The sequence below is a fragment of the Epinephelus fuscoguttatus genome, linkage group LG13 (genome assembly GCF_011397635.1).
Source record: "Epinephelus fuscoguttatus linkage group LG13, E.fuscoguttatus.final_Chr_v1".
NCBI lineage: Eukaryota > Metazoa > Chordata > Actinopteri > Perciformes > Serranidae > Epinephelus > Epinephelus fuscoguttatus.
Window position 1 is genome coordinate 20,522,591 of NC_064764.1, and position 13,348 is coordinate 20,535,938.

The 13,348-nt window shown below is 41.3% G+C and overlaps 1 protein-coding gene across 2 annotated transcripts in view; it reads left to right on the plus strand.

The window, feature by feature from the left end:
• Window positions 1–13,348, plus strand: part of pkp4 (plakophilin 4) — a 119,310-nt gene that overhangs the window by 20,312 nt on the left and 85,650 nt on the right. Inside the window, exon 1 of one of the 2 annotated variants that reach the window (XM_049593330.1) lies at window positions 1,383–1,533. The exons of the other annotated variant lie outside the window; for it this stretch is intronic. Coding sequence (XP_049449287.1) covers window positions 1,519–1,533 — 15 coding nt within the window. The 5' untranslated portion in view covers window positions 1,383–1,518. Of the gene's footprint in view, window positions 1–1,382; window positions 1,534–13,348 lie in introns of those variants that run through there. 2 annotated transcript variants of the gene reach the window in all.

Genomic DNA, 13,348 nt, shown 5'->3' on the forward strand with positions numbered 1-13,348 from the left:
AGGTGGAAATTGTCCAAATGGATAAAACGCCGCACTCGTCACTGTTACTTTTACCCAACCATCCAATCACAGTGGAGGAGGGGTGGGCCATAGACCAACTGCCACATACATGTACAAGTGCTGAACAACAACGACTGCCATTTTCAGCTGGTAAAAAAAAAGCTTTTGTGGACATACAGTCCAGTGAAAGTGACATCAGTGATTGTCCAAACAATGAGAATGTGGTTGGACTGGATGGTTTCAGCCCTAGCTCATACCACACTAAGGACCCACTGATTCACGTCACATCTCTCATATTGCAGCTACTATTTAAGCTTTTATAAACCATTTACGTCGTACACTGACATTCATAGAACACTATTTTGTCTGGTGACTCACACATTGTACGAGGAAGAAATCCACTGGGTGAGGTATATGGACAGTTTTTTCCTGCGCACTTGTGTCACACACCCTGTTGTCACTGCAATCATACACCTTACCTCCCTGACACAGAGTCCAAAGTAGAAAGTTGTCATCTCTCTGCGTGTGGCTTCATGGAAAGATTTCTGTTTAAATTACAACTGTGGTCGAGGTGGACTTTGTTTACTTTCTTGGTCTTGAAGTGGAATAAGTTTGACTGGGATGTATTGGTTGTTTATTGCCTGCTGTCATGGCCTGGCTTGCATCAATGGCCAACCAGGAAGATCATCTCTGGCAGGGTTAGTGAGCCTGTGGAGGGACATGCCCTCTGACTCACTCCATCTTTGCCTGTCTCTCTGTGATTCGTCCACACTGCCTTCTGTTACACACACACGCACACACACACGCACACACACACACGCACACTCTCCTTTCCACTCTGCCCTCCATATTCTTGGGAATCCAGCACAGGGCAAACTGGGCTAAAGAGATTCTGCTCATTATTAATGATGTTAATTCCCCTCTGTGACGTCTCTCATACCTCTTTTTCCCTGAATGACACTTTAGTTGGGCTACAGTTTGATTATAAATGCCACATTCATTTCAAATAGCCCACAGGCATCCCATTTAGGCTTGCTGCAGGAAAGTGGGTATTGTTTACACGAGTAAGGAAGGAAAGAAGGAGGGAGCACCTGTCGATGTCACTTCCTTCCCTAGAGTATTCCTCAGTGGCTCGTCCGGTTAGAGCAGATATCCGTGCAGGCAGGCAGGCAGGCAGGCAGGAAGAGCGAGTAGCCTGCCTGAGCTGTTTCTTTCAGAGTGACTAGCTGGAGACATGCCTCAGAGGGAATTCCTGCTAAAGAGTCGAGACTGTAAAATGATCGTTCTCCTCAGTATTTAACAGAGTTGGAGAGGCAAATCAGAGGGTGAGTGAGAGTGAAAAGATGGAGGAGGTCAGAGACTAGGCTCGTGTGAGTGTGTTCTCTCCCCCCTCTATGCTTTTGCGTGAGGTTTTCCTGTGATTGTTAAGAGGCAGACCTTCGAGGGATCCCGCTGTCGATGTAAACATGCAAGGCTGCTGTGCTGTAGCTGTGGTCGCGGTTAGGGCTGGGGCTTAGCATGACTGGGTGTTTGGTAAGTGTTTACTCTTTGGCTCTACTATCTTTAGTTTTTTGTCTTTTTCCCTGCCTTCTCATTGGCCGATTTCTCCCCTTTCACTCGTCTTTCTGACTCCTTGTCTTCCTTCGTTTTTCTTTCGTTTGTCTCTCTTTCCAAACTTCTTTTCCTGTCACTGCTGTAGTTACAGCTGCACAGGCTTTGCTGAGATGCCCAAACAAGGACAGATTCACCAACATATTGTGATTGCATTCTCCTTGTGCGTTCATTTGCTTGGACTTGTGTCTTCCCTCTGTTTCTCCCGCTGGCTGCTAACAAACCCCGGTCTTTTTGCCATTAATTTGAGGATTTGGTCCTGTCGTGCTGCAGTTCTTGGTTATTAGAGTCCTGTCTGTGCTCTGTGCCTCTTTAATAGCACTGATCCACCATCAGGACGACACATCCATAATGGTTTATTACAAACCCCAATTAAGTGCTTAAATGTCAATGTTTTTCTTGCTGCACTGCACAACTCGCTTTGAAGACCTGCACGTGGTATTTTTTAGGGCTGACTCAACCACAAAATCTGAAACTGTGCTGTAATTCAGAACTAACTTTACAAATGTCCCCTCTTTCCAGTATTTATTATCTTATTAAAATTTAATTTAACCGAAGGGGTTGTTTCGAGGATTATCTAAGACCTAGTTTTTTTTATCTGTTTCATCTGAAGTGTAATTGAAGCAGTGGGAGGCTGTAGTGCTCAGACAGGCTTTTATGTGGATTCAGCAACTGTGATGTCCTTGTGTGTCGTGTCAATGTATTTTACTATTTTCTATTTTATTAACCCATAAACCAATGATTTCTTTGGTATGTATTGCAATATTAAAACAAACAAAAAAAAAAAAATAGAGGGACAATTAAAACTCAGTAGTTCTGTGAGAATGAGATGAGAATCTTCCTGCAAAATTCCATTAGCAGCACATACATTACAGTTTTATTGTTTATTACTGTTTCTGTTGTTATTTTCTCATTCAATTGAAGAACTATGGCAGTGCAATCATCAGTTTTCTTTATGTTTTCTGTGACTGTCTGTAAAAAACTGAAAATGATGAGCTGTATGTCTTTTTGACCTGATTATTCATGGAAAGTATAATTGATTTAATGGCGACTGACATGTATGTAGAATACCACTTCACTGGATGTCAGATGCCTCAATATAAAGACATGACAACAGTATGTTAACACACTAAATGTGACAGCCTTTTTTTTCTCAGCTTTTTTTTCTTCATCTCTGACTGAAAACGTGTGCCTGAAATCTGGTTTCCTTATGCTTTCTCAACTCGAGAAGGTCAGAGTGATGAATTAATATTATTACTTATATATTCTATTCTAGAAACTAGGGCTGTACAGTATATTGCTTTTTATCCTCATCGCAGCATCAACTTGCACAATAAATATATCGTAAAAGATTGTGGTTTCACATTCAGGGATTTTTTTTTTTTTTTTGAGTAATTTGAAACAGAATATCTGCAATTAAACATTTTACCTTCCTTTTTTGGTGCCCCTTGTGTTCAGTTCAGTGTTAAATTTGTTCAATAAAAGAATGTTGGAAATAATTTCTCTTCATTTTTTAAATTACAACAAGCAATCTGTTGTATTTTAGAGGTATACTACAGCAAAAGGCTGCACTGAGTACACTTTAATACCTGTTAATCTATCATATGCAATATAATTATCGCGATATTCAACAATGTTATGGTATATCGCATATTTTCCTTATGTCATGCAGCCCTATTATAAACAAAGTGAGCTGTTAAAGGTTTGTTTATTTGTAATATTTTGATGCACTGGAGGAATGGTGTCTCATGCCTCACATTAATTCCAAGAAACTTGTAATATTTATGCTGAGGAGCACTGAATGTTTTCTGGAGGCTGATGGTAGCACATCACCTTACGTAGACACTAGGGGCAATAATACGATATTTGCTGATATCACAAAATCTGCCATAAAGTATTTTGATTCGATTAAATTCAGAGGCCTGCGAGATGATATCAGTAAATATCCTCATTATGTTTGTCTTGGCTGCTTACCATTGTCTGCTTGGCACTAGGCCGCCAGCACTGTTTGATGTGTAGGAAGGAGATGCGGACAGAAATGGTGACACAGGCGTTCTTAGGGAATTTCAAAATAAAGGCATATCCTGAAGATGATGATATGTAGCCCATTGGTGTTGTTTTGTATATCGGTCCAGATCAGTGTGTCAATACATCCCTATTAGACACATTAGTTTTATTGTGCATTTGTAAAGAGCTGACTCATTGTTGTCTCAAATTAAAATTTTATTGTTTTAAAATGCTGCTGGAAATATCTAAATTACAAGTTGAGTGTGCATGAATGATACAAGCAGTGAGGTTAATCGGTAAAATAAAGTCAGGATTTCGTAGGATCTCTAATTTGCGAAGATGTGATTTATAAAGAGCATGAAAAGCTTGTCAGTGACTGATGACAAAGGTGACTTTAATTAAAATGGAATACTCCACATTGAATCCCAGACACACTATGACAAGAAACAAATACTGCAAGAGCAAAGATTTAATTCTTAACATTTATACTGACCTAACATTTGAGTTAATTAATTTATGCTTCCTCAGTGACTGCAGACTTTTAGAAAAGATGCAGTGCTGACTAATAAAGCAAGACAGGCACTATTGAAGCAGTGTTGTCTACATGTCTGCATCTAGTATTACAGTTAAATATTTCACCTCCACTGGTGGAAACTAGATGCATTGTAGCATTAGATTAAATGGATAAATATTACAATCTGCTTCCGCATCAATATTAGTATTGGGTGAAAAAAGTTAACTTATGCAGTATTTGGCCAGGTGTGCAGATGAGAGGAAGTAAACTGGGTTTGAACTTCTCTCCCAGGCTCTCAATCTTTCAATAAAGAACTATTTCAGGCTCTTTTCATGTGAACAACCAAGTGCAGCAGTATAAATGCCTTCCAGGAGAGACTGTCTCATAATGTGTGCCATTATCTCCATATTTAAACGATTATCATGTCTCCCCATGCTCTATGACAGCAGGATTTTCACCACACATTTGACTCTGGTCGTTCAGAACAACTATAAATGCTTTACCTTTCAAAATGGTCGGACAACATGTCAAATGAACTAGTTATTTTCTAGCATAACCCGACCCTCTGCGTAATAGCTGAAGCTGGACACATCTCACATTAAGATTTCTCACTCTAGTCCTTTAGCTCATGCTTGTATCCAGTGAGCCTTACAAGGAGTGCAGGTACTGGATCAGCGTGGCGTTTACTGTGTGTTGATGGCCACATTCAATCAAGTGGCTATTAAGCACTTGGCCATCAGCAGTTTACAGCTGTTTGATGAATAAAATGGTTGACCGCATTCTGTCTGAGCTAACACCGTCTGTATTTACATGCATATGAATAATGCCATGTCATCGTCTGATTAGGAGACCTGTCTCGAGTGCTTGAGAATATTCAGTGTGAAGAAACCACGTTAATAATGTCAAATACTTTTACATTTGACATTTTCTTCTCTGTCTGGATGAAGGACTTCGCAACAGCAGAACACATACTAATTTGCATCCGTTGAAATGAACAAAGGTCATGGATAGATGTCGAAAGATATGAAATGTAGTAAAAACTTGAGTGTGTGGAAGGGCTTAAGAATAAGTCTCACAGCCCAGTCTGCAAGGTAATTGGCTTGAAATTAGTTTTTAACAGAGATCATGTTTGAGATAATATGATTAGTCTTATATTGTGTTTCTACCAAAATAATGTGCACATTTTTAAGCATATTTCCAACGTGTTGGTAAAACAAAATGCAAATGTAAGTCCAACAACTGCCGTTATGTAAATACTGGGAAGAGAGTGGCACAAATTACATCATCAAAAGGCCATTTATGAAGGCTGAGATATACTCAAACAAAAACAAACTTTGCAACACATCTTAAAGCCAGGTTGGGGAGCCTGTCTGATATTTGCTTTTTATTATCTCCGCCAAGCATGAGCCTGGAGGGGATTATGCGTTTGGTCTTGTGTGCGCGTGTGTGAGTGTGTTTATCTGTCTGTCTGCAGCTAATCTCCAACACTACTGGATAGGGTTGCAATGGAATGAGATTTTCATGGTATAATAAGTGTCTCAGAAAATTTCATGGTATACAGTATTACACTATTATCATTATTATTATTATTATTATTATTATTATTATGAGATAAAGGTTTTTTGGGGTTGAACACACATTATTATAATTAGGGCCCAAGCAGGCGGTGCAAGGACCCTATTGAAATTGAAGGAATTATTGAAACTTGAAATCATTTTTTAAAGGACATGTGTCTAAAAAGTGACAGGCAGGTAGATATACAGTTTCTCTGTCCAGATGCTTATTTTTGTAGTACTGTAGATAAGCAAATATATATGGTATGATAACCATCTTTTTTTTTTTTTTTTAATTAGTGTATGTGGTTTTACAGCATACCATTGTAACCCCACTACTGGACCAGTCAGCCTAAACTGAGGGCCCTCATGTGGTTGTTATTGGCTGTTTTACACTGCCTTCGACTGCTGACTCCCCACTCACCTGGCCAGTAGAGAACTCAATTTATCAACAAAATCACTTTGCAGTAGGCAATTCCAGGGATCTTTTCAGCTAAAGATAACAAGTCTTACCTGTCTGGTCGAAGGCCACCTTTGGGCATTCGTTGTGCCTCAAAAAAGGATATTTATAGAAAAGTTTAGTGTCATTTTAATCCAGAACATCTGCAGATTATCTTATTCCCAATATGTTATGATCCACAAAAACTGAAGGTCAACTGGTTTTGTTATCTTCACCTCCATCTTGACTGTAAAGGCCAGGAGTGACAATTCCACCAGGCTGCTTGGCAGAGATCTGCACTGAACTGAGTGCACTTTTCTAGTTTTAGAATAGCTTCCTTCAAATGTACAGCAAGATGCTGGTTGTTATGACTCATGTTCATATTATCCATGTTTTTGTGTCCTCCTGTCTGGACTTCTGCAATTCTCTTTTTACTTGCCTTTACTTGCCTTGTCTTCAAATCATCCACAACGCTGCAGCTAGGCTGTTAACCAGGTCCAACAGGTCAGCCCACATCACTCCCATTGTAGTTTCTTTACACGGGCTTCCCATTAGGTTAAGGATTCACTTTAAGATTCTTGTTCTCATGTAAAGAGCCCTCCATGGTCAGGCACCTGAGTACATCAGTGATCTCCCTTAGGTCCCTTAGGTCTTAAGAACAGGACCTACTGGCAGTCCCCCAATCCAGACTCAAAACGAAAGGTGATAGTGCCTTTGAAGTCGTGGCTCCAAGGCTTTGGAACTCTACTCCATCAGGTTTACAGTCTGCAGTCTCCTTAGAAAATTTAAAAAAACAACAACTGTGGGACCCATCTCTTCAAAATGGCCTTTGGCCTACATCAAATTGTCTAGTGCTTGTTTCCCTGGTATGTTTCAGTTGTGCATGATCATGAGCACACAGGTGATGTGATACAGATATAGTGCTGCCATTCTAATGCTAGCTGACAATTAGCCGGTAACTCACAAATAAGTGAAATAATGCACCAGCAAAGACGAGGACAAGGAACACTAAGAGCTTGCACACATGGATGTAATCAGTACAAGATTTGAATAATTTTAAAAGCTTGCATGTAAATGTAGGGAAGAAATCCATTCAACGCGTTTGTCGGGCCTTGAGGATACACACAGTGCAGTAGGTAAACCGAACTTTGGTTTGTTTAAACCTGTAAAAACAGACATCTTGCTGCAGGAGATGTTTAATAGCTAGAATATTCATTCTTTTTGCAGCAGAAAGCCTCAGCTTCTGTCTTCCATGTCATCACGTTGTACACCCGTAATGGCATGATTGCCCTGAGTTACATGTGAAGAAATGACATCACAATAAGCTAAAAATACCAATGTAGGCAGCCATTTCTATTGCAGGGTTCAAAGGGTTAAAAAAAAAACCCCTGCAGGGCAAATTTAGGTAGTCCTTGACACAGGAGATCAGCTGTGGCAGTGGCACAGTCTCTTTGTTTACAAACTCCCAAATTTAAAAAAAAACAAAGTTTGTCATCTATTACACAGGAAATGCATTATTGTTGCAAAGAGAATACATTTATTTGTTAAAACATTTCTGGCATTTCCTCTCAGGTGTTAAAACATTCATTCAGTGGCGTATGAATGAAACCTTTTACAGGCTGTGGATGTTGGAGTATCCTGGCATCATATTCAGCAGCCTTTAGAGAACAAGCCAAATTCGATTTTGAAACAAACAGGCATCAATGAATATGAGGTCAGGTCTTTAAAGAGCATCTCCGTGATCACCCTGCCCTCGTCTCTGCTTCCTACCGCATCTCCCAGGAGGGGAGTAGCCGCAGGCCCTTTAGCTGTCTCAACTTTGATTTCATCCTCACCAGGCACTCCTTAATGTTCACACATGCCTTGAATGGATTCCCAGTATACCTATTTTAGTTATGTTTGTGTTATAGCATCAGTAGGCTGGGGAAGCGGAAGGAGTGGGAGGGATAGTAGGTGATGACGAGGACTTCCTGACAGCTCACACATTGTTGGAGAGTAAACTTTGCTATGTATATATGAAGGATTATTAACGCAACTCCTTGAAATGTCAAGGCTTATTGCAGAAAACAAAGCAGCCACAGAAGGACTCAACATATAAAACAGCATCCCTCAGCAAGTCTTTGTGCTAATGTGAGAGATAAATAGTTTATACCTGGGAAAACAGCTGGCTAATGTCCAGTATCAACAGCAGAGTGGTGAAAGCAGTTTTGTTTTTGTTGTCAACATTCAGAGGCACACTTGCATCATTTTGTAGCACATGTATGTCTCATTGTTTTTCTTTGTTTCTCTGTTAAAAAGAGTCAATATCAGAAGCTCAGTTTAAATTCAGTGGCTTTTATTTGGCAGGTGTTTTAGATGTGTTTAAAGCAATAAGAGCTTCAGACAGAGGCCAAGGAGGGAGCTTATTTAGCGGTTTATCCCTTTTATGTTGTGGAGAGATTTTCCCTCAAACATAAACCGTAATTCTGTGGTCAAATTGCAATCTAAAGGGCTGTTGAGCACATCATTTCTAGTATCAAGATTGTGGTTTCTTGCCCTTGGAAACACTGTGTTTTGGTGTGCTCCTCTTCCTCCCACATTTAGAGGCTTTGCCCTCAAAGTAATGCTGTTATTAGCTGTGCCTGGACATGCTTATATGTACCACACCACTGGCAAAAAAGAGCCCTTTAAGGCGCGCCGCACTGTGGTGTTTCAACATACCGCCCCACAGAAAACCCCACAGTGGAATTTTCCCACTTTGTTGGAGTCCATTACACATGAAAAATCTGTCTGCCTCCTGCTTCTCCATGGCAAACTGGAGTTACACTCCATGACCCCGTTTTCATCCGAATCAGGCACAGACACGCACAGATAGACTCTTTGCAAAGCCCATGAGCTGACCTTGCTTTGAGTGCTACAACTCCAGCACCCTCTTAAAGGCTTGATGAGCTGGCTGAAATATTACCCACTGGAGATACCGATGCAAGCCTCTATCACGTTTTAATGAAGCCAAAGTCATCTTTGTCTAAGTGACCCAGCTTTAGGAGTTAATAGTTGGGGTCAGCTTCAAGGCAGTGTTTTTGCCATTACGCAATTCCATGCCATAAGCACCGCAGAAAGGTTGAACTCTCCCTGCAGGCGATAGTGTCTATTCCACCTCCATAGGCGAAATAAGGACTCTAATTACAATCGACTAGTGATTTTCTCCACTCCTCTGGGCCTTATCTGCCTTCCTCTCCCCTAGTGCTGCCGCTGTGACACAGGCAAGGAGAAATCTAGAGGCATAAGCATTCTGGCCTCGATTATAGTCATAAAAATGGAAGCCTGGCTCCGAGCAATTACCCCATAGGGGAGCAGAACAAGTATGAGAGGGAAAGAGTGAGACCGATTCAGAGGGGAGGGATACCGGTGAAGGAGAGTGCTCAGATATACGGCGGAAAGACAAAACGCTCAGATACAGGGGGAGGGCGCAGAGGGTGGTGAGTGAAGGGAAAAGGACAAAAGTGAGAGTGTGAGCATGATGGAGAGAGGCAGAGTCAGAGAGGCTGTCACCTGTGAATGGTTCCCTAAAGCGTTGTGGCAGGAGGCTGTCAATGCAGAGGAAAACAGAAAAGATGGAAAAGAGGAAGAGGAGATAATCTGCTCCCAATGTGACATGATGTCAGAGGAGTGGTGTGCGCGTCTGGCCCGGCACAGGGCTGTCGTTTTGAACCCAGCCCTGGGAGATCTCCCCCCAGCTAGCCTGTTAATACTCATCACCGTCACTGTCATCATCATCATTATCACTATAATCATTGCCACAGTCAACAGCGTACACGGAGGAGCCAGTCACTGGGGAGCAGGAGTTGTACTCAGGAAGGTGGGAGTGCAGCAAGTGCTGCTGGGCTGTCCTTGGAATGGCATGCATCCACTGAGGAAGTTTAGGAAGTTCACTGGGTGAATCACCAATGAGGTTTATGGCTCCATTTCATCCTCTGCCCAAACATCTCTCAGATGAGTTTCTCTAAATGACTGATCCTGAGGTAATCGCACAAGTCACTGCAGTCTTTGTTCACTACAGCAACCTCCAGATTGACAGTCCCTAGATTGCTTACTCTCCTCATTTTGGCCCGAAGCAATGTTCTTTTTTGTCTGACACAACGCTATTGATCTCTCAGTGGGACTGTACGTTCACAGGTCTACATGAATTGCCCTGGCTGTGTGATTGCACTGCTGCAGCATTTTAGGTTTTTGTTCCAGTGGAGGAGATACAGATTGCCTTTTGTGAGTTACTCTCATTTACTGCCACTATGCCTTGGCATTATTATCAGCAGCGTCGCATAAGAGCTTTTTGCAGAGGTTCAACAGCTTGTAGCTGCACAAAACAACAGCTGGTATGGTGCAAAACTTAGATCAAAAGACCTGGTGGATGAAGGAAAAAGTATTGGACTCAAAAATGAAGGGAAAGACTTTTGTAATTTGCAGCTACTGTGTAAATCCTGTTTTTGAATCCAGGCTTTTACACATGTGCTAAAAGCACCACTGATAAGATGATGCTGTTAGATTAAAAGCACAGCCTGAAGAGATGCCTGTTCCAGCAGTATGTGACAGACGTGGCCCCACAGAATAATGAGGTGTGTGATGCATTTGAAGCCAGATTTTATATTAGGGTTGGGTACTAAACTCGGTACTTTTAAAGGAGTGCTACGAGGATTTTCCTAAAAACAATGTATAGGCTACTGAAGTAATTCTTCTCAATCATCACTTATGACCCACTAGAAGTGTGTGATGGTGTGTTTTCCTACAGAGACTTTGCCCTCTGCCTGTAGTTTTTTTATTTTCTTCTTGTTTCCTGTGTTTGGGATGTTTATGGGCGTGCACCCCCACAGCGCTCATGTGAAGTCAGGGCTTTATAAAAAAAGTATCAGACTGGAAGCAGCAGCCATCCAAGAAACACAGCACCAAAAAAAGCAACATATTGAAGCTTAACGCCAAAAGAGTGAATTTGGAGTTAGCTTTTGCTTTTACCGATGCTGGCGAGCTTTTGTACAAACAGTAACCAACAATCATGCATCTTCTACCTTTAAGGGTACCAACCAAATTATGTCAGTACTACTGAGCACCAATTCATGTTGAGACCATCTGTGCCAAATTTTGGTATCTGAGAGTGTCTCTGGGTGAGAACACCAGATTTAGACAAGAGGCAGAATTGCAGCACAGCACCCAAAAGCTTGGAAACTAGCCAAGGAGCTCCCAGGACTGCGACGGAGCTCCATGGAGCCACAAGGTTCCGTCAGCTTTCCAGTGAACCAAAACTGCCGCTGCAGCACCGATCTGCCACCATAGTTTTGGCATCTGGTCTATTTTCTATATTATTTATTAATGAAATAGTATCACTGCTAGATGAGTACACACTCGCAGACAGCCAGATACAGAAGATTAACTCTGTGTGATTAGAAAAGAGGAGAGGAGCAGAATTGCTTTTTAGTCTACTGTGTCACCCCTGCAGCTTGTTCAGAAATTAAATGTCATTACAGTACATTGTTTTGTACAAGTACTGAATTACAGGCATCTGAACCGGTACTGGTATCATTACAAATGTGAATGGTACCCAACCCTATTTAATATAAAAATCGAGTTTGTTTTTCAGAGGAGAATTTGTGTCCACTGCTACGCAGACCTTTAGAGTTGAAATTATTTTAAATGATGCCACATATTGCTGGTTCCACTTGAACTAGTAATGGTGCATAAATTGTCCTTTTAAAGTGTAATTATGTGTGGCACACTGTGAATGCTAATGAGGCAGAAATGCAAAGGCATTTACTTTGATGATTTAAGTTGAGGGGGGAGTACACCCGTCAGCTTTCTGCATTTAGTCTTTTTTTTTTTCTTTTTAAACATGTTCCTTCTGTTTGCCCAAACCACCTGTGCCTGTCGCAACTCACCAACAAGGGCTATAAAAAAATCAGTAACTCTTAGATGACTTGGAGATGTGCCCAGACTGCCACAGTGGATGAACGAATGACCTGGAAGAATCAACAAATTTAAAAATCGTTGTTGGATCTCTCTTTATGAGCATTGACACGACTTTTCTTGCACCCCACCCTCTCTCACAGTGTGTCCTCTGCGTCTTTGTCATTGACAGCCTTTGTTTTGTTGTCAATCTCATGTGTGGCACGCTGTCTGCTGCACTTGCCAATGCACATGACAGCTCCTTTTAATAGCATCCACCACACAAATGACAGTTTCTGTAATGGCATTTTAATTATCAAGCCAAATTGTAACTTCCTTTTCATGTTCACATATATGGAAAAGGCGATGTTCTCTGCGGTCTTACTCATCTGTGTCGGCAGCATGTTCTATCTGAAATGCCACCAACATAAAATTATTTTTAGAGCGATGACGTCTGGGAACAATGTTGTAGTTAGAGCTTTTATAATCGTGTGCAGTAGCTCATATCTTGACATTATGGCTTCTGCAGAGTAATCTGAGTACTCCAGATTAGGGCTGCCCCTGACAAAGAATTTTCCTAGTCTTACATATCACCTTGGGTTCGTCCTTCACCTTCTCAAAATGATCCCACACTTTGGATTTCCTGCCCGACATGTTATTAACTAGCCTGTGGAATAACAGCAGATACCAGCCCTGATAATTAGGGTCGTACACATGCTGCGTATTTAATCACCTGGAAAACAAAAGGTTGGGTGTTGGGCACTACTCTTGTGCCTTTTTTGTAACGTGACTTCAGTCTTACTGCCAAGTGTGGCCTCTTCTTGTGTCTATCCTTTAAAATTAAATTCCCCCATGGTCCAGTCAAATAGGTTTTGATTTATTTTGACAAGGCACAACTCCTAATAGAGTTGAATGTTTTTGTCTTTTTATTTCTGCAGCTGAGCAAACAATGAAATCTAATGACCTTTCTGGTCAACTAATGTTTGGTCGACTATTGGGGGGCAGCTCTACTCCAGATCATGTCTCAGTTGTCCTGTTGATGCAAAGCTCCAAGTTGGAGTCATCCCTAAAATACAATTGCTTTTGGCATACCACTTGACACCAGTTTGTTTTAGTTTTTCAATAGGATTTCTTATAAAAAAACCAAAAGGAAATTCCCGCAAAATTGCAAGACAAGTACATTTCAGCCAAGGAACATTTGATTAAACTGTTTCTCGGTGAGCACAGAATCACAAGCAGCTACAGTGTGCTGGTACAACATGGAGGTCACCGCGGTGTGACCCGTCATCGGACACATGGAGCCAATAATTAATT